Here is a 26,187-nt window from a genome sequence, read left to right as displayed (position 1 = left end):
AAGCATGGAAGGGGGTGTGACCGCAGCAGCACTTTCTCGATCAGGTATGTATTATTATTATTAGTGCTCACAAACCGAAACACGTTGCCCAAAGCTCTGAAAAGTATATTATTCGTAGAAGTATTAAACATATATGCCTATAATTGCATGCAGTTTTGAATTGAACCCTCCTGTTCGGTTCAGAATTTAGGTGCACCTGTTATATTTTGGGTCATGTTGACCCGATGCAATTTCAAACTAATTTTAAACAGCTTCTTAAACATTTAAATGTTTTTTTTTTTATTTGCAAAAAGGTTTGACTCTTTTTTTTCTGCTCTTTTAGTCCAGGAGCTGTGATGAAACTGGACATCCTCATTTCGGAGTGTCTTTACCAGCGAGATGCTACAGAGAAAATTAGCCTCTGCCTTGTAGATTATATAGTGTTTTGTTTATAAATATCTCCAGACAGGTGTGCAGACATCCAGAAATAATAATAATAATAATAATAATAATAATAATAATAATAATACAAATATAGTAATAAATTGAAGGAGTTTATTTTATTCCTGCACACGACTCTACGTGGATAAACGCCACGGGTCACAGTGACCCGAAACATATTATTTGTACACATGAAATAATCACCTAAAACATCTCAAAGGATCTGCTTTCAGTGTATAAGTTCATGACCCATGATGTGTGTGGGTTAGGCTCGGGCAATTTTATACAGAATTTCCTAACACCAAGCAAATAATAATATAACGCAAACTCCTCTATTGACAACAAAAAATAATCTGCAAACAACATACCTTTCAATTGAAATTCAATTCACTCGCGGATAAAAAGAAAACAACAAAAAACTGCATACCTTCAGTTTGATTTATTTTCGCTAAGGTGCGCAAGATCTTTCTCTCCAGGTGGGTGCTTTTACAAAATATAACGCTGTATTTGAACTGCGCCGGCACTCGGCGTCACTCAAAACCCGAAACAATTGCAGGGTTGAAGTTAGTTAGTTATTCGCAACTGTTCTGTATTTTAATATTAGCTCCCATTCCAAGGGTGTCTATGTGCCACCTCAAGTAGGGTATCGTTTTGAAGCTTGAGCATTTCTCTTCAACGTAGAGTGCAGGGTGGCACTAGCAGGCATTCGCGGGCTGTGCCGTGAAATACACACGCCCTTCATTTCCTGCATTGTGAGGGTTTTGCCACCTCCAGCTGGCTGTGGTGCTCAAGGTTAAGCCCTTGTCTTGAGTGGAGTTTGGTGTGAAGTGGCAGGAACATGAAGCCGCTCTCTCAGGAGCAGCGAGTTGAATCCTGCCTCCAGGAGACCCCTGTGAGACCTGGTTTGAGGGGCTGTATCAAACCCCCCAAGCCTCCCTGCCTGGTGTGCCGTGCAGCGGCCTGAACCCCAGTCTCCTGAAACCAGATGCCAAGCCTCACAAAGTGGCTGCCGACCGCAAGGATGGGATCAGACTCCTGTTGCACAGCAGTGTCGCCCGTCCCAGACTAGCAGCTTGATCAGCCCCCAGCGTGTCTAGACAGCAAGCTACCCCTCCTGCACTGGACTCTCTGACCTCAGCACCACCTTACTGGATCCTCAGCTGATGCGCTATCCTTGCACTATTGCACTGCTAATTTGTCACTGCAGATATAACTTGCTGTGATCCTGACTGGCTGCATCCTAGTTCATATTGTATTCTAGCAGTATTAGCATTATTGCACTTACTGAAAACTACACTGTGTTTAAATGTGAAGCTTGCATTGTAACCCTGTGCTCTCTGTAACACCTACAAGTCACCTTGGATAAAGCAGGCATCTGCCCAATCAGTAATAATGACATTGCGGTTAATTGCTTGTGATTCAGGGCAGGTGGATCTGCCCCTAGGGCTGCTCTCTAGGGCTGGGCTGGGTTTTCTCCTGACCTGCCCTGCTGTGATGAGAGATTTACTGGCTTGGCTGCTCAGAATCTTTCCCCTCTCGTCTTTATTCCAGGCCCTATCTGAGAGAGAACCAGATTCTACAGTTAAAAAGGGGCTTATCTGAGCAATGGAGCTAGCAGCCGCACCACAGAGATGAGACCTACACAACCGAAGGGGTTTGGGGATAAAACGAGTGATCAGGAGAGGATTTATCAGTCTCTATAAAGAAGTATGTGAAAAATACAGTGATCAAGGGGTGGCGCTTGGCTGGAGATGCAGTACTGAGTGTCCTTTTGTGATGCAGCACCCTTTAAACCTGTTACTCTGCAGAAAACATTTTAAACAGTGTGCATGAAATAATCTGGACCTGACAAACGCTGAATAAACGGACCTCTAAGGGATAAATCTCAAAAAGGATGGGAAGGAAGGTGTCGCAGAAATAGAAGAAGAATTGAAAGTGTTCAGAGTTCTGTTTTTGTTTTTTTTTACCTTTTCCCAATTAAAAGGGAGTCTCTTTCTGATAAGTTGCATTTCAGATCCAAACCTTAAAAGAAAAAGACATTTATTTCAGCCCCAGGTTTAAAATAAATAAATAAATAAATAAATTTCGCTTGAAACTAAATATCTGTTTTAGCTGAACTTTGTTTGACTGGATTCTTGTGTCGGTTTCACAGACCCCAAGACCTGACTTGTCCCAAAAAAATAAAACGAAAACAAAATCCCATTCGCCTCATTTTGCTTGGCAGGCCCCGTCTTGTCCTGGCGTCACAGGTTGTGAAATCAGCAGTGAAAGCTCACTCCTTGTTGATGAAAGTTCACATTTTTGGGTGTCTTCTGAATCCAACCCGGCTGTGGGTCCTGGATTCCTGCCGGTTTCCAGATTCTTCATTTCGTTTCTCATTACTTTCGTCTCTGCTAGATCTGCGCTCCGAGCGTCAACGACCAAGCGTTCAAAATGTTTCGGCCACAGCCAGTTCCACTCAAACACATCCTGTGCTCTATAGTCTGCTTTTTATTTCAAATGTAATGATTTCCAACGACTCTAACCCAGCTGAGAGTGTGTTTCTCTTGCACTGTTTGTATGACAGTCCCCTGGACCCAGCAGAGTGAAAAAGAAACGCGCTCTGCCCTTGGGCGTCTGCATTAATAAATGTGTTTTTTTTTTTTGTTTGTTTTTTTAATTGCTCTGCAGGCCAGCAGACAGAAGGAGAACCTCTCTAGCCAGCCCCCGAAACCCGGAGGGGTAGCCCACAAAATCCCTCCCAAAACTGGGGCCCGTGACGCCCCTCTGACCACCTCCCACCCTGAGGTGAAACCCTCGCTCCTCCATGTGCCGATCAGACAGAACGGCCCTTCGGAAACGACTTCCAAACCTGCGCCACAATGTTCTGCCTCCTCGAAAGTGGGGTGCCCCCTCAAGCAGGCCCCCCAGACCAGCCGCGCGCCCCCTCGCCTGGCGGGAAACCCTCCCAAAACTGAGGACCAGGCCCCCAAACCCCGGCCCACGAAGGGGGCCTACAGGCCAACCTTCTCCGTTGCGGTTCGGAGCCAGACGGAGTTTGGACACAGAGCGCTGAAGCCAGAGATTGGGCTGGGAGAGGAGAGTGGGGGAGAGAGGGGATCCCCACACGAACCAGGGACCCCCCGACCGCAGGCGGGGGGGCTGGGGATAAAAGAATGAGAGTCAGATCCTCATCCAACACTTCGAGTGACTGCAAATCTGAAGATGAAGACATTTCTGAGTCAACAAAAACTCCTGGGTCTTTTTCATAGATTCCTTCTCCAATTTCAGTATCTCCCATATGATATTTATAATGTACATTTTTATTTCCTGCGTGTAGTACCTTACACTTTTCTCTATTAAATGTCATTTGCCATGTGTCTGCCCAGTTCTGAATCTTGTCTAGATCATTTTGAAGGACCTTTGCTGCTACAACAGTGTTTGCCACTCCTTTTACTTTTGTGTCATCTGCAAATTTATCAAGTTTGCTTACTATACCAGAATCTAAATCATTAATGTAGATTAGGAATAGCAGAGGACCTAATACTGATCCCTGTGGTACACCGCTGGTTACCACACTCCATTCTGAGGTTTCTCCTCTAATCAGTACTTTCTGTTTTCTACATGTTAACCACTCCCTAATCCACGTACATGTGTTTCCTTGAATCCCAACTGCGTTCAGTTTGAGAATGAATCTTTTGTGCGGGACTTTGTCAAAAGCTTTCTGGAAATCTAAATAAACCATGTCATATGCTTTGCAATTATCGATGTTGCATCCTCAAAAAAATCAAGCAAGTTAGTTAGACAAGATCTCCCTTTCCTAAAACCATGTTGACTGTCTCCCAGGACCCTGTTACCATATAGGTAATTTTCCATTTTGGATCTTATTATAGTTTCCATAAGTTTGCATATAATAGAAGTCAGGCTTACTGGTCTGTAGTTACCTGGTTCAGTTTTGTTTCCCTTTTTGTGGATCGGTATTACGTTTGCAATTTTCCAGTCTGTCGGTACCACCCCTGTGTCAAGAGACTGCTGCATGATCTTGGTTAGCGGTTTGTAAATTACTTCTTTCATTTCTTTGAGTACTACTGGGAGGATCTCATCCGGCCCAGGGGATTTGTTTATTTTAAGAGCTCCTAGTCCCTTTAACACTTCTGCCTCAGTTACGCTAAAGTTATTTAAAACTGGATAGGAACTGGATGACATGTGGGGCATGTTGTCAGTATCTTCCTTTGTAAAAACTTGTGAAAAGTAATCATTTAATATATTTGCTATTTTTTTTTTCTTCATCTACGATTTTGCCATTTGTATCTCTTAAACATTTAATCTCCTCTTTGAATGTTTGCTTGCTGTTGTAATATTGGAAAAACATTTTGGAATTGGTTTTAGCTCCCTTAGCAATGTTCATTTCTATTTCTCTCTTGGCCTTTCTAACTTCCTTTTTGACTTGCGTTTGCAGTTCTGTGTACTCTTTCTGCGTACTTTCTTTTTGGTCCTTTTTTAATGCTCTATGAAGTGCCTTTTTTCGCTGAATATTTTTTTTTATTGATCTATTAAACCATTTTGGCAATTTAGTTTTACATTTACATTTGAAGATGTTGTGATGTTACATAATAAACGCTGGCTCTCAATAGTCGGCAGATATTGTAAAAAAAACGCACTCGGCCCTATGCAAAATAAAATGATTATTATTATTATTATTATTATTATTATTATTATTATTATTAATAATAGTACACACCCTGTATATAATCGGGATGCGTTATTTTAAAGGAATGATGCGAGATCCCGCTCTGAATTTTTCAAACCCAGATCCTTCCACTCTCCCTTTTCCAGAAGTGAAGAGCCGGGAATTCCCAGGAACCAGTTTTACCGGATCTCTCCTCCCGGTCCCTAGGCAGAGTGAGGCTGGCACACCCTCTCACACCCACACGCCCGTTTCCAGTGTGTGTGACCGCATTCCCTGTACCCTTGCTCTTGTAAACACAGTGAGGGAAGAGCAGGAGCTGCGCGACGTTCAGCTGCACTGTTACTGGAACCTCTCTTCAACACGACAGGGAGTGGAACCCTGTCCTCATCGGCATTCCTGAAGAGGACTTTAACCCAGCGAGCGCTATAAACACACTACACACGCACACTATACACACACTATACACGCACACTATACACACTGTACACGCACACACACTCCACACGCACACACACTACACTATACACTATACACGCACACACACTACACACACACTATACACTACACACGCACTATACGCAAACACACTATGCACGCACACACTATATACACACACTGTACACATACACTACACAAACACACACAGGTGCGCACATAAATAAACACACACACTGACCCAGACACACACGCTTGATACAAGCAACTCTCTGTGCTTTACAATGCTTCCCTATGCCTTTCCAGACCTCTCTGTGCTTTACAATGCTTCCCTGTGCTTTACCAGACCTCTCTGTCCTTTACAATGCTTCCCTATGCTTTACCAGACCTCTCTGTGCTTTACAATGCTTGCCTATGCTTTACCAGACCTCTCTGTGCTTTATTACACTTCGCTGTGGTTTTAGGATGGGAATCTTAAAAGGTCAGAATCAAGAAAATAAAAAAAAGAGGAAATCGAGTCGAAATTCCAGGGCACTACACGGTTACAATGCAAGCTTCATATTTAAACACAGTGTAGTTTACAGTAAGTGCAATAATACTAACACTGCTAGAATACAATATGAACCAGGATGCAGCCAGTTAGGATCACAGCAAGTTATATCTGCAGTGACAGATTAGCAGTGCAATAGTGCAAGGATAGCGCATCAGCTGAGGATCCAGTAAGGTGGTGCTGAGGTCAGGAGAGTCCAGTGCAGAGCAGGAGGGGTGGAGCAGGAGATCCACAAGCGCAGTCTAAACAGGGAGATATCCGCCTGGTTTCAGAGAGTTCCTAGGGAAGAGAAGGAGCAGCAGGGGTGACTCGAGTGTTCAATCCGGCTCACAGAGGATGCTGAAGGATCGTTCGTGCTGCAGTGTACGCTTTTAAAATGTGAGTCAGGAGCCGCTGCTGAGCTGAAGCCCTGAGCCACAGACATCGGCATCTGGCGAATTATCTGTTTATCACAGGGAGCACATTAGCTGCACGCTAGATGGCGCTGGCGCGTACTTATTAGAAGGAGTGGCTGATCTAGCCCCTGTGGCACATGTCCGTGGCAGCGCAGCTGGAACTGAAGAGCAGGGACTGAGCTCGTAATCAAAGCAACACAGACTGGGGGGGGGGGGGCAATGAATCATCTGATCTAATTGATTTCAATTACACTTAGAATCCATAAAAGACCAAATGAGAAAACAGCAACTCCAGTTCGTTTTGAGGTGACACGATTTGCAACTCGAATGAAGGTCCCGTCCAGTGAATGAATGGCGTGTGCACACAGTCACCCAAACAGAGATCGTCCATTGAAGTTTTATTTTGCGGGCTGTAACGCGTTTGCGGTCCGCTGTGACGTCACAGCGCTGAAGAAAATCAACGTTCTGAACATCATGACATCACCATACACGCACAGCTGCGGCCAAACTTTCAGCATCAGCTAAAATTTTATATCATTACAAAAAAAAAAAAAAAAAAAAAAAACCACTATATGAACATAATTTTGATCTTTTAATTAGAATCGTGTAATAAAAGAGAAACTGCAAAACAGTCTACAGGAAGTCACAACAGCAGTATTTCAGGTTAGATTTCGAAATGTCACGTTTCAATTGTTTCGCTGAATCTACGGGAAAACTACAAAGCGGTGCGAGAGAGTTAAAGATGCCGGGCTGGGCCGGGCTGGGCGCGCTCTATTTTCCGGTATATACTGCATGGTGCCGCAGCCGTGACGGGAAAGAGCAGCTGTCTGGTGACTCGGATTCAGCATGTTGCCAAACAATTGCGGTCTCACAACTAAAGCGCGGCGGCTTTCCCCTGGAAAGGTTTTCACACGTCTGTTTGAACTGAGACGAGAAGCAGCGGACGGGTTTGATCAGATCCATTTACAGAGTTTTGGTGCAATTTTAAGCAGCTGATATTTAAAATTATAAATGTATTGTAGCGATACAACAGCAGCAACCGTCGCCATACAACAGCAGCAATGACGGCACATGGCCACTAGATGTCGACAAATTCCCGCAGCAGGAACTACATTCAACATTAACAACTGCGCTAAAACTGAGATGTTTTTTTTTTTTTTTATTATCATCTTCAGTATTTCCAAGCACGCTTGTCCAATCTAGCCATTATATCCATTGCGTTTGCACTGGCCAACGCTCTCTGAACTGTGACCGTGTCATCAACGACTCTGCATCACTGACGCAAGGGAAGCATATTTGCAGGCTCCAGGTTTCGCTTCTATTGATGCATTCCACTGGACATTTACAAAGATTTCAAACCCTTTCTTTTTTTTAAATTATTCATTATTCTCTGCAAGTTTCTGGAGAGGCGCTGGATTTTTATCCCGCACAGAGAGCCATCACGCATCGGTTCGAGCGTGCTCGGTACTTACGTTACGCGTGAGAGATGAAACTGGGCGACGCGTCCTGCAGCCGTTATTCCTCTGCACATGGTCACTGGCGAACGCTCATTACAGCTGTGGTTGCTGATAAACCAGCCGGGGTACAAAAACGACTCCAAAGTGGAGGATGTGTTGTTGTCTCGCTTGTAAAACAGGAACCGGGCCGTGTCGCTGCTCATGCTGATCGTCTTCAGGCTGTTCTCCGGATCCGCTACTGTCTAAGAAATAAATATAAACACAGAGGTTAGAAGTCCAGTCAGGGTGAAAGGATGCAGTGAACTACTTCCGCTGGTCTGTGGGGTTTTGGTATTAATACTGTTTTTATAAAATAACCTCAAGGCATGATCGATTACTCTGCCAGCCCGTGGGCAATAAACCAATCCCAAATATCAGAGACAGGCAGAGACAGAAACAAACTGTGCTGCCAGCCAGTGGGGCAAAGGAAAGTCTCCATTCAAATTGAAATAAATATATACATTAATAAATACATAAACAATAAAGAAAATAATGTGTGTGTGTCAGTGTCTCTCTCCCTCTGTGTGTGAGTGTGTGTGAGTGTCAGCGCATGTGTCAGTGTCATTGTGTGTGTCTGTGTGTGTGTCTCAGTGTGTGTGTGTGTCTGTGTGTGTCTCTCTCTCTCTCTCTGCGAGTGTCTGTGTGTGTGTTCTCTCTCTCTCTCGCTCTCTCTCACCTCCAGCTTCAGGACGGGCGAGTTGGGTGGGCCTCTGCAGGACAGGAAGTAATTAGTGCCTTTGATGCCCAGAACCATCAGCTGCCCCGAGCCGGGATGGCTCTGCGGTATGTAGGTGGAGACGAGCAGAGTCACTGGGGGGGAGGGGGGGGTGTAGGAAATTACATTTTCATTTTGCGTTATGTTGCATGTATGAGACCAAGGTCCTATTGTAAGTGACTGATAACAACCAATATAGCTATGTATGCCTGCAGCACCGTGGCTGTCAACCCAGCCCCGCCACAGCCCCTTGCTGTGAGATGCTGTAAAGCTGCAGCTCCACCCCGCCCCCTTACATTGCTGTGAGATGCTGTAAAGCTGCAGCTGCACCCCGCCCCGCCCCCTTACCTTGCTGTGAGATGCTGTAAAGCTGCAGCTGCGCCCCGCCCCCTTACATTGCTGTGAGATGCTGTAAAGCTGCAGCTGCACCCCGCCCCACCCCCTTACCTTGCTGTGAGATGCTGTAAAGCTGCAGCTGCGCCCTGCCCCTGCCCCGCCCCGCCCCGTCCCCTTACCTTGCTGTGAGATGCTGTAAAGCTGCAGCTGCGCCCTGCCCCTGCCCCGCCCCCTTACCTTGCTGTGAGATGCTGTAAAGCTGCAGCTGCACCCCGCCCCACCCCCTTACCTTGCTGTGAGATGCTGTAAAGCTGCAGCTGCGCCCTGCCCCTGCCCCGCCCCCTTACCTTGCTGTGAGATGCTGTAAAGCTGCAGCTGAGATGCTGTAAAGCTGCAGCTGCACCCCGCCCCACCCCCTTACCTTGCTGTGAGATGCTGTAAAGCTGCAGCTGCACCCCGCCCCGCCCCCTTACCTTGCTGTGAGATGCTGTAAAGCTGCAGCTGCGCCCTGCCCCTGCCCCGCCCCGCCCCGCCCCCTTACCTTGCTGTGAGATGCTGTAAAGCTGCAGCTGCACCCCGCCCCACCCCCTTACCTTGCTGTGAGATGCTGTAAAGCTGCAGCTGCGCCCTGCCCCTAAAGCTGCCCGCCCCGCCCCGCCCCCTTACCTTGCTGTGAGATGCTGTAAAGCTGCAGCTGCCCCACCCCGCCCCGCCCCCTTACCTTGCTGTGAGATGCTGTAAAGCTGCAGCTGCGCCCTGCCCCTGCCCCGCCCCGTCCCTTACCTTGCCTGTAAAGCTGTGACCTTGCTGTGAGATGCTGTAAAGCTGCAGCTGCGCCCTGCCCCTGCCCCGCCCCCTTACCTTGCTGTGAGATGCTGTAAAGCTGCAGCTGCGCCCTGCCCCTGCCCCGCCCCGCCCCGCCCCCTTACCTTGCTGTGAGATGCTGTAAAGCTGCAGCTGCGCCCTGCCCCTGCCCCGCCCCGCCCCGCCCCCTTACCTTGCTGTGAGATGCTGTAAAGCTGCAGCTGCGCCCTGCCCCTGCCCCGCCCCCTTACCTTGCTGTGAGATGCTGTAAAGCTGCAGCTGCGCCCTGCCCCTGCCCCGCCCCGCCCCGCCCCCTTACCTTGCTGTGAGATGCTGTAAAGCTGCAGCTGCGCCCTGCCCCTGCCCCGCCCCGCCCCGCCCCCTTACCTTGCTGTGAGATGCTGTAAAGCTGCAGCATCGTGGCAGTCAGCTCCGGGCCGCGCTGGTTCAGCTCGCTCAGCACCCAGTACTTGCTACTCGAGTCGCTGATCGAGATCGGCTCGCCATTGTGTCTCCGTCTCAGCAGGCCCGATTCCCGAGAGCTGTCCGAGGCCGGTACCACGTGCTCTGAGGGGCGGGGCAAGAGAACATCACGATCCACGCTCTGCATTGGAGCTAAACAATATATTTAATTGATTAAAACTATTTTTAGTGGAAGTGTGGTCCTACCTTCCATCGCCTGCTTTATAGAGATCACCGAAACGTCAGCGTTTCCTAGAGAAAGTAAATTGCATTGTAAACACGGACAGCATGAGCAAACTGCTAAAATGTGCTGGACCGTGCCAGGCTCGATGGCCATGCAGAACTGCATCGATTATGTTTAGTATTCAATAATAGACGCATGTAATCGATATCAGGCAGAGTGACAGCTAGCTCGGCCCGCGTACAATCCGGCCAGTCGTTTCTGCTTTCTAAAATAGGAAATCTGAAAAAAAAAAAAAAATAATAATAATAAATCGGAAAACGACTCGATTTTCTATTTCAGTTTTTCATTAAAAAAAAAAAAAAAAAAAAAATTAAAAATTGCCCCGTTTTTCATTTTCCAGTTTCTGAGTTTAAAACAGTAAAACGGAATCGGGCTTGCTTTCCCTTTTTTTCACATCGCTTTCAGCAGCGTATTCGCAATGGAAAAATCTGCAAATCAAAAATAAATAACCCAACCCATTTAAAAATGAAACCCCGAGGCGTGCTCTACTCGTACCCATGGTCCCGCAGGGCCGCAACTCTGCAAAAGACGCCTATGAAACATTGATATATATATATATATATATATATATATATATATATATATATATATATATATATATATATTATATATATATATATATATATATATATGTGACACGATATGCTGATATATTAGGTCAAAGGGTTATAAAATTAATTTATACAGCCGGATACAAACAGAACCGCGCGTGGATTTACCCCCCCTTGTGCGTGAAGGCGTTTTGTTTTTAGTGTTATTAAAACGCACTGTCTAATATATATTACATAGATAATTATGTATCGATACGAGACTTAGTATTAATAGATATATATATGGCCTGTGGCATATGGCATATTTATTAGGAGTTAAAACAAAATTAATTAATAGTCAGCCCATGACAATACCAACCCGGGTGGTCCAACTTGTGGAGGTGTTTTTAGTGTTCTTAAAACGCAGTTCGTGTCCGCCGCTTCAATAACTAATGTAGCAAGATATTACACGCCCCTGTGTCCCTGTCGACCGGGCTAACAACTCCGAACAACAAAAAAAAATTTCAGTCTTGATATATATATAAAAATTTCTATCATTTACAATGTTGTGGAAAACATGTTGCAAGAGTTGGGGGGGGGGGGGGGGGGTATTTGCAATCCAATCGGGAGAAAACTTTCTAAGAGCGAATGGGTTGGGTTATTTATTTTTGATTTGCAGATTTTTCCATTGCGAATACGCTGCTGAAAGCGATGTGAAAAAACAGGGAAAGCAAGGCCGATTCCGTTTTTCTATTTTAAACTCAGAAACTGGAAAATGAAAAAAAGAGTCCAATTATTATTTTTTTTTAATGAAAAACCGAAAAAGAAAATCGAGTATTCCCCCCCCCCTTTTTTTTCTTCTTCTTTCTTCCAATTTTAAAATGCAGAAACGACTGGCCGGATTGTACACGGGCCGAGTTAAAAACGTAACCAGATCTTAATCACTTCTAAGTGTGGTTATTTAAAACGTGACCCGATAGCGCTAATGAGAATTCATTTCTGTTAATTGCGCGATGGCATCACCTCTCTATAGAAGCTGCGCTGGGTTCCTTGAACAGCGGTAATACTGAACCGTCGTGCTTTCTGTTTGACCAGAAACAAATCAAAGTTTGTTCAACAAAACAGATTTTAATCAGAAATGCGCACAGTGAGCATCACGGCGAGAACATCACGGCGCTTGGAGGTGTCGATAGGAGCGAATACAGCCGGGCAGCGTCGCAACCTGACCGTGCAGCAAACAGACTGGAGCGCATTTCAGCAAGACATCGCGCAGCAAACACAGGAGCGATGAGAATGATTACATTGACTGGGTCACTGTATTAACACTTTACTATAGAATATACCAATGCTACAATAATAATATTAATAATCAGAGTGATGATAATAATATCAATAACAGCAATACTAATAATAATATTGATGATAATATCAATAGCGCTCCTAATTGCAATGCTGGCGCTCGTCATGTTGATAGCAGCAGAAGGAGTTCCTGTACCTGAAGTCGCGCTGGGTGTCGTTATGCAGTATATTTCAGGGCAGCTGCGTCGCTTCGCCTTGCTTTGCTTGCGGTATTGTGCTCGGTTTGTTCCGCTGCTATCGCTCTGTGGATCTGCTCTGCGTTCCTCTCTCCGGAGAGACTCTATATATCCGGCGAACGCCCCGCCCCGCCCCAAGCCCCTCCCCGCCCCTCCCCGCCCCCGCCCCGACCCCTCCCCGCCCCGTCTCGAGCTGACCTCATTAGTACATTCCAATCATTAATTATTGCAACATTCACGCACTGCATAACATCTGCTTGTGTTTTTAGTATGGGCATTTATTGATTATTATTCCAAATCTGTCAATTCGTCAAACGACTGGATACACACAGACACACACAACACACAACCACACACACACACACACACACACACACACACACAACCTATGTTTGGTGTTTGGGGTGTGTGACACACCAACGACACAAACACACACACACACACCACACACACAAAGGTGTGTGTGTGTGTGTGTTGGTGTGTGTGTGTGTTTACAACACACACACACACAACACACACACACACACACAACACACAACACACACACACACACACACACACACACACACACACACACACACACACACACACACACACACACACACAACCACACAAACACACACATACACACACACACACACACAAACACACACACACACAACACAACACCACACACACACACACACACACACACAAACACACACACACATACAAACACACGCACACATACAAACTCATACACACCACACACAACCACAAACAAAACCACACACACACATACACACACACACACACACACACACACACACACACACACACACACACACACACTGACACACAGTTTTTTTAATCATTTCAACCTTTTGTGTATATAAACGTAAAATCTGTAGCACATATGAGATCTCAACATATTGATAAGCGACGCATCTTTACGGAATCTGCGGAGGCTGTGCGGTCCAGCGGTTAAAGACCCGGGCTTGTATACAGCAGGTCCCGGGTTCAAATCCCAGCCACTGACTCACTGTGTGAGACCCTGAGCGAGTCACTGAACCTCCTTGCGCCGCGTCTCTCGGGTGAGACATTGTTGGAAGTGACTCTGCAGCTGACGCATAGCGCACACACCCTCTGTGAGTTGCCTTGGATAAAGGCGTCAGCTAAATAAACAAAGAGCGAGCAGCACAAAGTACTGGAGTTTTCAATCAGCTTTTAAAATATATATTTATTTATTTTAAAAGCTATAGTGAAATCTCCAGTACTTTGTGCTGCTCGCTCTTTATTGCAGTCGCTCTGCGTGACGGTGTTCACATGAATAAAGACGAGACGCTCCTGTTTTGAAATGGCAAAGGAAGACTTGCGATTTAAAAGCCCGTTTAGTCGTTTCACAGCAAAGCCTCGTCAATTAAATCCGTGTTACTATGAGCGCGTTTCTCAGCTGGGATTGAGATACACGAGAGGATGAACAGGGATCAATCGCATTCTGAAAGGAATCACATCGGCGGAACACACAGCCAACAGAAGCTCTAGAACGTGTGACGTTTTTACAAACAGAAGCTCTAGAACCTGTGACGTGTTTAGAAACAGAAGCTCTAGAACGTGTGACTGGAAGTTATTTAAATCTCTGCCCCCCTGTCCTCTTGTCAAAGTTTACAGCAGTTCGCCTGCCTGCTCCCTTTTGCATTTTCCCCTCCTGCTTTTCCTCTGGCTAGACTATAAATGTACCCTTGTGTGTTTTAAGAGCTGCTTTACTTCTGTGCTTTACAATGCTACCCTGGGCTTTACCAGACCTCTCTGTGCTTTACAATGCTTCCCTATGCTTTACCAGACCTCTCTGTGCTTTACAATGCTTCCCTATGCTTTACCAGACCTCTCTGCGCTTTACAATGCTTCCCTATGCTTTACCAGACCTCTCTGTGCTTTACAATGCTTCCCTATACTTTACCAGACCTCTCTGTGCTTTACAATGCTTCCCTATGCTTTACCAGACCTCTCTGTGCTTTACAATGCTTCCCTATGCTTTACCAGACCTCTCTGTGCTTTACAATGCTTCCCTGTGCTTTACCTCTCTGTGCTTTACAATGCTTCCCTATGCTTTACCAGACCTCTCTGTGCTTTACAATGCTTCCCTATGCTTTACCAGACCTCTCTGTGCTTTACAATGCTTCCCTATGCTTTACCAGACCTCTCTGTGCTTTACAATGCTTCCCTGGGCTTTACCAGACCTCTCTGTGCTTTACAATGCTTCCCTATGCTTTACCAGACCTCTCTGTGCTTTACAATGCTTCCCTATGCTTTACCAGACCTCTCTGTGCTTTACAATGCTTCCCTATGCTTTACCAGACCTCTCTGTGCTTTACAATGCTTCCCTATGCTTTACCAGACCTCTCTGTGCTTTACAATGCTTCCCTATGCTTTACCAGACCTCTCTGTGCTTTACAATGCTTCCCTATGCTTTACCAGACCTCTCTGTGCTTTACAATGCTTACTATGCTTTACCAGACCTCTCTGTGCTTTACAATGCTTCCCTATACATTAATTTTCTTTTCTTTTTAAACATTTAATATGTTTTAATATCTGGAAAAAAACAAAGTATTTCAGGAGACTTGTGATACATTCAGGTGCATTACAATACTGGAAGGGTAGAAGGAGATAACAGTGGCGGGAAGGAGTATTACAATTAAAAGAAGTATATAATCTATAAAGATTACATTGAGTGAAACTGGAAAAATAGTTGCTTGTTTATGTGGGTTTTTTGGGGGTTTTTTTGTGTGTCGTGTTCATAATAATCATTCATAATCATTCATAATCACTCATAATTACAGAGCGACACTGTGCGAAACGACTCACCCTGTATCATGCATGACAGTGAAATACGAGCCTCTTAACTGAAACTGTGCAGCACTGAGAACGACTGCGGTGTGTCTGTGTGTGTGTGTCCGTCTCTGTGTCTGCATTAGTGTCTGTATCAGTGCGTGTGTGTGTCACTGTGTGTGTCACATTCGTTTTATTGTCATGTGTGTTTTTATTGGCTTGTAAAGCGTTTTAAGATACTGCATATGACAGGCGCTATATAAGCAAATAAACATGACACACACACACACACACACGGGCCGTTTCGTCGAATGCCACCCTGTAATTATGAATGACTGTTATTAGCACTGCAGAAAGAACAAAACATACAAACCTGTTTTTCCACTTTCATTTCCCCGAATATATACTGTATATATTACCGAAATACTCGTCGCCGCCTCTATTATCTCCATTATTCTAATGCAATCGAATCTATATTATATAAGGAGGGCAAGGAGGTTCAATGATTTGCTCAGGGTCACACACAGTGGCTGAATTGAGATTTGAACCCGGGACTTCCTAATTACAAGCCCGTTTCTTTAAACGCTGGACCACACAGCCTGCGAAGATTTGTTAAAGATGCGTCGCTTATCAACAGGTTGCGATCTCATATGGTGTGCTACACAAACGAAGCCTGTTTTGTTATGTTTATATACAGAAAAGGTGTACAAACACAAGCAGGCGTTATGCTGTGTGTGAATGTTGCAATAATTAATGATTGGAATGTACTAATGAGGTCAGCCACGCCAAGCCACGCCACGCCAGGCTCCCCCCGCGGAATTTACCGCATTAAATATATAGAGTCGCTCCGGAGAGAGAAACGCAGAGCAGATCCACAGAGCGATAGCAGCGGAACAAACCGAGCACAATACCGCAAGCAAAGCAAGGCGAAGCGACGCAGCTGCCCTGAAATATACTGCATAACGACACCCAGCGCGACTTCAGGTACAGGAACTCCTTCTGCGCTCGGGCTGCTGCTGCTATCAACATTAACATGACGAGCGCCAGCATTGCAATTAGGAGCGCTATTGATATTATCATCAATATTATTATTAGTATTGATATTATTATCATCACTCTGATTATTAGTATTAGTATTAATATTATTATTGTAGCATTGGTATATTCTATAGTAAAGTGTTAATATAGTGACCCAGTCAATGTAATCATTCTCATCGCTCCTGTGTTTGCTGCGCGATGTCTTGCTGAAATGCGCTCCAGTCTGTTTGAATCTACCAATCTGCTTGGGACGTCATTTGCTGCACGGTTAAGGGTGTATTTGCGCTAATATATATATATTACATTGGACTGCGTTAACATTTCTACAAGAGCAAGCAGGTATGCGCCTTGTGAATTATTTAAATACTATTGAATAATTAAGCCATTGGATTCAGCGTACTCTGATCTCAGTTCTGAGCGGCAAGCCGCTTTTTGGCAGCCGGCAATGTTACACTGTTAACTGCGCTAGCTTTGCGATTGCGTATTTAACATGTTTAACTAGGATGCAAATCACGTGTTCAGTTTTGAACTGCATTCAACTGTCAGAATTTCAGCAAGTATGACGTCATAAGAACGTGTTCCACTCGCCTGCTCTATTTTATTTTGCGAGCATCTTTGCATCCAGAACTAAACTATGTTTTAATCATAAACGAACAGGGTTAACCACTGATCCAACCAGGATGACTATCCTTTTTGGTCCTTAGGGTTAAGCGATCTCAGAAAGTCTTTAATGCGAATTTCTCAAGTGTCAAGACGTGTCTGTCAGATGGTACTATTATTATTATTATTATTATTATTATTATTATTATTATTATTATTATTATTATTATTGAATCAGAAATGCAAGCACGTTGATTTGCTGTGGTTTATTTTGGTGCCCGCAGCAGCACCCAGCAGCTTCTCTCTAAACTACAGGATGAATCGCGCACTCAGAATATAACTGCGGGGGTCTGTGCTGAAGAGAACCGCAAAACCCGCCATGAAGACGTGCCTCGTACCAGCGGAATCGGCCCGTGACTCTGCACAGTATTCACATCTAAGCTTGTAGGTTTTAATTCGACTTAAAACTTTTGTTTTTGTTTGTTTCCTTGTGTAGTTTGCGAAAATGAGCAACAACAAATGTTTATCTTCTGACCTGACCAAAAAAATCTTCAGGTAAGACAGACGTTTAGGACTTTTTTTTTTTTTTTCTGTGCAAAAATAACGCGTTTTCATATTGCGGCATTGCAGCGAAGAGATCAGCGGCGTTCTCACCTGCTCTGTGTCTCTGTTCTGCAGTGTCTTCTTGGACTTTGAAGCGGACTGCCCCCTGCTGGACAAGGCAAGCGCTTGAGTAAACACAAATCCAGTCGAATTCTCTTTCTGTTATATTTTGTGAATGTTTAATTATGTAATTATCCATGCACCATTTATAATAAGGATATATGCTTTAAACAATATACCTGCCGTGCCATTTATTTCGAAATTCTGAATGCAGAGAATGCAGGTGGAGCGGCCGTTGTGCGACAGCGGTCTCCAGCTGCGGGTGTCCGGGTACGTGCGCAAGGTGAGACAGGCAGTAACGCTGGTCCTGGTCGTGGAGAAGATGAAGAGACCGATCGGGTCCTTGATGAAACACGTGATGGAAGGTAGGACCAGTCCAGAAAAAAAAAAAAAAAAAAGTTTGAATCAATTAAATATATTGTTTAGCTACAAATATCTCTCATGCACTTGAAGAAAGAAACGTGTTAAATATCGATCACAGTCTTTAACAGTAGCTTCGATTGTGTTTAAGGCGCTTTCATGGGGTAGATTAGCCACCCTGCTATTATACAGCTGTTTTAGTCTAAGCAGTGACGTCACTGCACGGTGGTGATGTCATTTCGTTCCACGCCTAACAGGCCTAGCCGCGTGACGCTGATTTATAGGAATGTGTTACTTTGCAGTGAAGGTGACGAAATGAACTTTTATTTACAAACAAACACATCATAATAATTAGATATTATCAACTTGCGAGAATTCAGAGCGTGGCTATTAATGTCCTCTTGCCTCGCCCCTCAGATCAGACGGTCCTGGAGGCGTGTCTGGACTCGGACAGCTCTCGGGACTGGGACAGCCCTTGGAACTTGGACATCTTTTGGTACTCGGACGGCTCTCGGGACTGGGACAGCCCATGGTACTTGGACATCCTCTGGTACTCGGGCAGGTCGTGGTTCCTTGACATCTCCTGGCACCCGGACAGCTCTCAGGGCTCAGACAGCTCTTGGGAGTCTGCCCGGCTGAGCCAGGAACACGTTGATGAGCCCCACTCGATCTCCGACATAATTAACAATAAATGGGTGCTGCTGTTCCCCCCCAGGCTGACAGCCGTGATGCTGGTGGGAATCGATCTCTCACAGCAAGGTAAGGGGGGGGGGGTTACACCCGATTCTGAAATTGAAGCTCTGCACACGCAGAACCATTTTCCATCCAGAAGATATAACAATATAACGTTTAAAACAGATTAGAAATGAAAACAAATAGACTTAATGGAACCGGATAAGAGTGATCGACCAGGTGAAGAAACCCTTCCGGTCAATATGGAAACCAGCCAACTGCTGCTGCAGAGTCACAGGAAGCAGGACCTCACTCTCATTACTGCAACAAAAGACAAAATGAAAATGTAATTTCCAACAACAACCTCCCTCTCCCTCTCCACCTCCCCCTCCTCTCCCTCTCCCTCTCCCCCCCTCTCCTCCTCCCTCCCCCCCCCCCCCTCCCTCTCCCCTCCCCTCCCCCCCCCCCTACCCCTCCCCCCCCCCCCTCCCTGTAGAGGGAGAGGGACCTCTCTCTCCCTCCCCCCTCCCCCCTCCCCCTCCCTCCTCCCCCTCCCCTCCCCCCCCTCCCCCTCCTCTCCCTCTCCCTCTCCCTCTCCCCCTCCCCCTCCCGCAAGGGACTAGCTGGAGAGGGGGAGGGGAGGGCTCGTCACTGAGACGACCAGAGGTGGATGTATGGCCTGGTCACCCGAGCCTAGCCCCGGTCGCGCACTCAGACGCGTGAGTTTCCGTGATTAATTAAGGACAGGACGTCGCCGGGGCGGTTGAGTGGGCAGGACTTCGACCTCCACTCTCTCTCTCTGCCCCTCTTGTGCTCTCTGTGGAGAGAGAGAGAGAGAGAGAGAGAGAGAGAACACACACACAACACACAGGAGAGAGAAGAGAGAGACACACACACACACACACAGACAGACAGAAGAGGAGCGAGAGAGTGTGAGTGAGTGTGAACACACACTCTCCTCTCACTTGATAGTGTGAGTGCCCACACACACACCACACCCACAGTTGGTGTGTGTGAGATGTAGTGAACAGAGAGAGAGACACACCACACACACAGACCACATTCCACACACACACAGGCTTGGAGTGTATGTGTGAGGAGCTCTCCTCTGAGAGATAGAACTGTGTCTTGTGTTTGTGTTGTGTGTGTTCTCTCGAGAGAGAGAGAAAACACACACACACACACACACGAGAGACTAACAAGACACACACACACACGAGAGAGAGAGAACACACACACACACACAGAGACGAGAGAGAGAGACAAACACACACACACACACACACGAGAGAGAGCGAGAGAACACACAGTGGGTGTGTGTGTGGTGTTCTAGAGAGACCTGTGTGTGTGTGGTGTGTGGTGCTGAGAAGAGAGAACAACACACACACACACAGAGAGACAACACGAGCAGAGTCCACTCTAAGAGAGAGAAACACCACACACACTTGTGTGAGAGAGAGGTGTGAGAGAGAGAGAGAGAACTTCTCCCTCACACAAGTTGAGATCAGAGACCACAAGAGCTCTCTCTCTCTTTGTGATCCAGAGAGAGAGAGAACGCACACGACACACCCTCAGAGCTCTCTTGTGAGCATGTACTGTGAGATACACACATACACACAAGAGAGAGAGAGAGAGAACACACACAGGGACAGAGAGAGAGAGAGAACACACACAGTGTTGTGTGTGCCAGAGAGAGAGAGAGAGAGAGAGAGACATGTTGTGTGTGTGTAATGTGTGTGGAGAGAGAGAGAGAGAGAGAGAACACAGACACACAGTGTGTGTCTGTGTGTTCTCTCCTCTCCTCGACACTCGCTCTCTCTGCTCCTCTTGTGTTGTGTGTGAGATGTGTGTAGAGAGAGAGCGAGAGAGAGAGAGAGAGAGAACAACACAAGTGTCTCTGGTGTCTTCTCTCTCTAGCTCTCGGGAACTCTCTCATCTCTCTCTTGTGTGTGTATGTGTGTTTCCTCTCTCCTCTCGTTAGAGAGAGAGAGAGAGAGAGAGAGAGAGAGAGAGAACACACACCACACACACAAGAGAGAGAGAGAGCGAGAGAGAGAGAGAGAGAAACACACACATACACACACGAGAGAGAGAGAACAGAGAGAGAGAGAGAGAGAGAGAGAGACACACACACACACAGAGAGAGAGAGAGAGAGAGAGAGAACACACACACACACAAGAGAGAGAGAGAGAGAGAGAGAGAGAGAGAGAACACACAATACACACAAGAGAGAGAGAGAGAGAGAGAGAGAGAGAGAACACTCACTGTGGTTTGTGTGTTTCCTCACCTCTCTCGGTATTGTGGTGGATGTGGGTGCTCTCACACACTACGACACCTCTCTCTCTCTCCTGTGTGTATAGTGTTAGAGTAGATCACACACATACACAACAAGAGAGAGAGAGAGAGAACACACACATACACACACACAGAGAGAGAGAGAGAGAGAACGAGAGAGAGACACACAACTGAACACACCACCTCCCACCAAGATGAGAGCTCTCCTCTCTCTCTTGTGGTGAGATGTGTGTTCTCACACTCACACACAAATCTCCTACGTCTCGAGGAGAGAGCGAGAGATGTGTGTGTGTGTTGTTCCTCTAGAGGAAGGCTCTCTCTCCTCTCGCTTGTGGGTGATGTGAGAGTTCACCACACAACATGCTCCTCTCCTAGAGAGCGAGAGAGAGAGAGAGAGAACACACACATACACACACACAAGAGAGAGAGAGAGAGAGAGAGAGAGAGAGAACAAGTGTTGTGTGGTATTGAAGAGAGAGAGAGAGAGAGAGAGAGATCGAAAAGAGAGCTCTCTCTTGTAGAGTGACAGAGTGTGAAGAGAGAGAAAGAGGAGAGAGAGAGAGAGAGAGAGAGAGAGGAGAGAGAGAGACACAGAGAGAGACAGACACAAGAGAGAGAGAGAGAGAGGGGGACACATTTCACACACACACACACACAGAGGGAGAGAGGGAGACACACACACATTCAAACACACGGTGGCTCTCCGCTCTGTGTGTGTGTGAGTGTGGGGGTCTCCCACTCTCTCTGTAGACCTGGAGTGTGTCACTCACAGTGGTGAGGTGGTGAGGAGACACACTCACACTCAACAACACCACACACACACACACACACAGAGGGAGAGAGAGAGAGAGAGAGAGAGAGAGAGAGAGACACTCACACACACACACAGAGGGAGAGAGACACTGACACACGCACATTATTTTCTTTATTGTTTATGTATTTATTAATGTATATATTTATTTCAATTTGAATGGAGTCTTTCCTTTGCCCCACTGGCTGGCAGCGCAGTTTGCTCCTGTCTCTGCCTGTCTCTGATATTTGGGATTGGTTTATTGCCCACGGGCTGGCAGAGTAATCGATCATGCCTTGAGGTTATTTTATAAAAACAATATTAATACCAAAACCCCACAGACCAGCGGAAGTAGTTCACTGCATCCTTTCACCCTGACTGGACTTCTAACCTCTGTGTTTATATTTATTTCTTAGACAGTGCAGGTTCCGTTCAGCACCAGCAACCCCCCGGACCGGTTCTTGTTTTACATGAAAAACCAAAGCAACACCACCAGCGTCATCACTTTGGAGTCAGTTCAGTTCCGCGACTGGTTTATCAGCAACAATAACTCCAATGAGCGTTCGCCAGTGGCCATGTGCAGAGGAACTGAGGCTGCAGGACGCGTCGTCCACTTCAGTCTCTCAAGCTTAGCGTAAGTACCGAGCACGCTCGAACCGATGCGTGATGGCTCTCTGTGCGGGATACAAATCCAGCGCCTCTCCCGAAACCTGCAGAGAATAATGAATAATTTAAAAAAAAGAAAGGGTTTGAAATCTTTGTAAATGTCCAGTGGAATGCATCAATAGAAGCGAAACCTGGAGCCTGCAAATATGCTTCCCTTGCCGTCGGTGATGCAGAGTCGTTGATGATCACAGTTCAGAGAGCGTTGGCCAGTGCAAACGCAATGGATGTAATGGCTAGATTGGACAAGCGTGCTTGGAAATACTGACGATGATAATAAAAAATAAAAAAAATCATCTCAGTTTCAGCGCAGTTATTAATGTTGAATGCAGTTCCTGCTGCGGGAGTTTGTCGACATCTAGTGGCCATGTGCCGTCATTGCTGCTGTTGTATGGCGAGGCTTCTCAAATCTGCAGTCTGGGTCCTCTTTTTTGAGTCTGGGACCCCCTTTTTCAATCTGGGACCCCCTTTTTTTTTTCCTCAGGGTGAACAGTAATGCATGCAAGTGAAATTTAACGCAGGTATACCTGTAAACAAATGTATGATTTCAAAGCATTTCAAAGCACACGCTTTAAAAGGCGCATTGGTGGTCACAAGACATTTTCAACTAAATAAAACCCATTAAAATTGAAAAAACGCAATATATGCGAGCTTTAACAGGGTCATGGGCGCGCCTGTCTTTCACACGAGGCTTTGTGCAGCTAATCAGGGTGCAAATTTCCAGGGGGGGGGGGGGGGGGGGGTAGACAAACAAGAAATCCTCATGGCAAGCCCCCTGCACCTGTAGTGCACAAGGTAAACAGTTAAGAGAATCGCTAAGTTACTTATTCATACCGAATCCTCTGCTAAGAAATCGATCTGCCAACGTGACGTAGTCGAGTTTCATTGGTTAGTTTGCCTCTCTACGGTGCGCACAGCGCTGCTGTTGGGTGACAGTGAGGGGCGAGTGGAATCCGAGCCGGGTCCACTTCAGACAGCCGAACCTCATGATCCGGCTCCAGTGAAACATCCTATGATCTGAAGCGTTTAAACCGAGTTTTTTGTTTTTTTTTTAATCTAAAAGAAGCAGAGCTACCTGGTGCTGTATCCTGAGGACAATAACGCCGCGCAGGATGGATATCCTCTTGTGAATTCTGCCGTTTTAAATGATACATTCTCTTGCAGAAATCTCTCGCAACGGTATCTTGCAAAAGCTAAGAGAAGCAGAAAGGAGCAGATACTGGCTCTGGTTGAGGCAAAAAGATTCTGGTTGGAGACCACAAGGACAGTAAAAAGAAAGCAACTTCGATGAAGGTAAGTGATCTGGGCTAAACTGGGGGGGGGGGGGGGGGGGGGGGTGGGGTGGGGGGGTGGGGGGGGGGGGGGGGGGTGGGGGGGGGGGGGGAGGGGGTGGGGGGGGGGGGGGGGGGGGGGGGGGGGGTGGGGGGGGGGGGGGGGGGGGGGTGGGGGGGGGGGTGGGGGGGGGGGGGGGGGGGGGGGGGGGGGGGGGGGGGGGGCAGGGGGGGGGGGGTGTGGGGGGGGGGTGGGGGGGGGGGGGGTGGGAACCCCACGGTCATAGTGTGGGGGTGCCAGAATCACTGTCGAGCCCTCTTCAGGTGTCATGGGCTAGTCGACTAAACACCGAGGAGTGAAAGTGCCCTCTGTTTGGGTGACACGCCATTCATTCACTGGACGGGATCTTCATTCGAGTTGCAAATCATATCACCTCAAAACGAACTGGAGTTGCTGTTTTCTCATTTGGTCTTTTATGGATTCTAAGTGTAATTGAAATCAATTAGATCAGATGATTCATTGCTCCCCCCCCCCCAGTCTGTGTTGCTTTGATTACGAGCTCAGTCCCTGCTCTTCAGTTCCAGCTGCGCTGCCACGGACATGTGCCACATGGGCTAGATCAGCCACTCCTTCTATTAAGTACGCGCCAGCGCCCTCTAGCGTGCAGCTAATGTGTTCCCTGCGATAAACAGATAATTCGCCAGATGGCGCTGGCTCTCCCCTCTATAAAGACAGTTGTACTGATGTAAGCTGTTGTCTCATCCTGTACTGTGTGTCTGTGGCTCAGGGCTTCAGCTCAGCAGCGGCTCCTGACTCATATTTTAAAAGCGTACACTGCAGCACGAACGATCCTTCAGCATCCTCTGTGAGCCGGATTGAACACTCGAGTCACCCCTGCTGCTCCTTCTCTTCCCTAGGAACTCTCTGATGAAACCAGGCGGATACCTCCCTGTTTAGACTGCGTTTGTGGATCTCCTGCTCTGGCCCTCCTGCTCTGCACTGGACTCTCTGACCTCAGCACCACTTTACTGGATCCTCAGCTGATGCGCTATCCTTGAACTATTGCTCTGCTAATCTGTCACTGCAGATATAACTTGCTGTGATCCTAACTGGCTGCATCCTAGTTCATATTGTATTCTAGCAGTATTAGTATTATTGCACTTACTGTAAACTACACTGTGTTTAAATATGAAGCTTGCATTGTAACCCTGTACTGCCCTGGAACACCTGTGCGAGTCGGCTGGGATCAAGGCATCTGACACATAAATCAATAAATAATAATAATAATTCCAAGTCACCTAACTATTAGTGTCAACCTTCTCAATGTCCACTAGGGGGAGACAGAATCGTTTAAACAGATTTACCAGCGAGGTCTTTCTTTGGAAGTACAGAAATGCCACGCGTGAACCGCCCTCTGCGTGAAAAGAAAAGGGGGTCACCACTCGAGAAAGCAAATACAGAAGTAAGCGCGGGGACATTGAAAAAAAACAAACAAACAAACAAACAGCCCTTTCTACTTTAACAATAATAATACAAAAGTAAATAAGAAAAATCAACAGAACTTTGAAAAACAGAAAAAAAAAACAGAAAAAAAAGAATTTCGACTCGATTTCCTCATTTTTTAAAAGATTCCTCTCGTAAAACCACAGCAACATGTAATAAAGCACAGAGAGGTCTGGTAAAGCATAGGGAAGCATTGTAAAGCACAGAGAGGTCTGGTAAAGCACAGGGAAGCATTGTAAAGCACAGAGAGGTCTGGTAAAGCATAGGGAAGCATTGTAAAGCACAGAGAGGTCTGGTAAAGCATAGGGAAGCATTGTAAAGCACAGAGAGGTCTGGTAAAGCATAGGGAAGCATTGTAAAGCACAGAGAGGTCTGGTAAAGCATAGGGAAGCATTGTAAAGCACAGAGAGGTCTGGTAAAGCATAGGGAAGCATTCTAAAGCACAGAGAGGTCTGGTAAAGCATAGGGAAGCATTGTAAAGCACAGAGAGGTCTGGTAAAGCATAGGGAAGCATTGTAAAGCACAGAGAGGTCTGGTAAAGCATAGGGAAGCATTGTAAAGCACAGAGAGGTCTGGTAAAGCATAGGGAAGCATTGTAAAGCACAGAGAGGTCTGGTAAAGCATAGGGAAGCATTGTAAAGCACAGAGAGGTCTGGTAAAGCATAGGGAAGCATTGTAAAGCACAGAGAGGTCTGGTAAAGCATAGGGAAGCATTGTAAAGCACAGAGAGGTCTGGTAAAGCATAGGGAAGCATTGTAAAGCACAGAGAGGTCTGGTAAAGCATAGGGAAGCATTGTAAAGCACAGAGAGGTCTGGTAAAGCATAGGGAAGCATTGTAAAGCACAGAGAGGTCTGGTAAAGCATAGGGAAGCATTGTAAAGCACAGAGAGGTCTGGTAAAGCATAGGGAAGCATTGTAAAGCACAGAGAGG

At 46.4% G+C, this 26,187-nt stretch overlaps 2 protein-coding genes and 1 long non-coding RNA gene across 3 annotated transcripts; 2 read left to right on the top strand and 1 right to left on the bottom strand.

Annotated features, from left to right (window-relative positions):
* Positions 1 to 6,217: 6,217 nt before the first annotated feature.
* Positions 6,218 to 12,702, bottom strand: LOC121303111 (interleukin-1 beta-like). The gene is made up of 6 exons (XM_041233580.1): positions 12,552 to 12,702; positions 10,490 to 10,534; positions 10,208 to 10,387; positions 8,642 to 8,775; positions 7,942 to 8,168; positions 6,218 to 6,353 (listed from the first exon to the last, which is right to left on the bottom strand). Exons 2-6 carry the CDS (start codon positions 10,494 to 10,496, stop codon positions 6,317 to 6,319), a joined length of 585 nt encoding a protein of 194 aa, XP_041089514.1. The 5' UTR covers positions 10,497 to 10,534; positions 12,552 to 12,702; the 3' UTR covers positions 6,218 to 6,316.
* Positions 12,703 to 16,236: 3,534 nt separating this feature from the next.
* LOC121303109 lies at positions 16,237 to 19,134 on the top strand. The gene is made up of 5 exons (XM_041233570.1): positions 16,237 to 16,383; positions 17,534 to 17,592; positions 17,716 to 17,758; positions 17,915 to 18,065; positions 18,478 to 19,134. Exons 2-5 carry the CDS (start codon positions 17,543 to 17,545, stop codon positions 18,921 to 18,923), a joined length of 690 nt encoding a protein of 229 aa, XP_041089504.1. The 5' UTR covers positions 16,237 to 16,383; positions 17,534 to 17,542; the 3' UTR covers positions 18,924 to 19,134.
* A 2,857-nt stretch (positions 19,135 to 21,991) lies between these two features.
* On the top strand, positions 21,992 to 24,815 carry LOC121303116. Its single transcript, XR_005947750.1, has 3 exons — positions 21,992 to 22,452; positions 23,646 to 23,774; positions 24,671 to 24,815. It is a non-coding gene; the product is annotated as an uncharacterized LOC121303116 (long non-coding RNA).
* Positions 24,816 to 26,187: the final 1,372 nt, after the last annotated feature.

This window comes from Polyodon spathula, chromosome 31, assembly GCF_017654505.1.
Source record: "Polyodon spathula isolate WHYD16114869_AA chromosome 31, ASM1765450v1, whole genome shotgun sequence".
In the NCBI taxonomy this organism is placed as follows: domain Eukaryota; kingdom Metazoa; phylum Chordata; class Actinopteri; order Acipenseriformes; family Polyodontidae; genus Polyodon; species Polyodon spathula.
This window is presented reverse-complemented; position numbering and strand designations above follow the sequence as displayed.

What these genes read in the sequence shown, in the direction of transcription:
- LOC121303111 (XM_041233580.1), bottom strand. An exon ending in TTACAGCATCTCACAGCAAG is followed by an intron (nt 8,776 to 10,207) that starts GTAAGGGGGCGG and finishes CCTCCCCCCCAG; the next exon opens with TGACTCTGCTCGTCTCCACC. An exon ending in CGCCCGTCCTGAAGCTGGAG is followed by an intron (nt 8,169 to 8,641) that starts GTGAGAGAGAGC and finishes TTTATTTCTTAG; the next exon opens with ACAGTAGCGGATCCGGAGAA.
- LOC121303109 (XM_041233570.1), top strand. Translation starts at nt 17,543, where the DNA reads ATGAGCAACAACAAATGTTTATCTTCTGACCTGACCAAAAAAATCTTC. An exon ending in CTGACCAAAAAAATCTTCAG is followed by an intron (nt 17,593 to 17,715) that starts GTAAGACAGACG and finishes TCTGTTCTGCAG; the next exon opens with TGTCTTCTTGGACTTTGAAG. An exon ending in GATGAAACACGTGATGGAAG is followed by an intron (nt 18,066 to 18,477) that starts GTAGGACCAGTC and finishes CTCGCCCCTCAG; the next exon opens with ATCAGACGGTCCTGGAGGCG.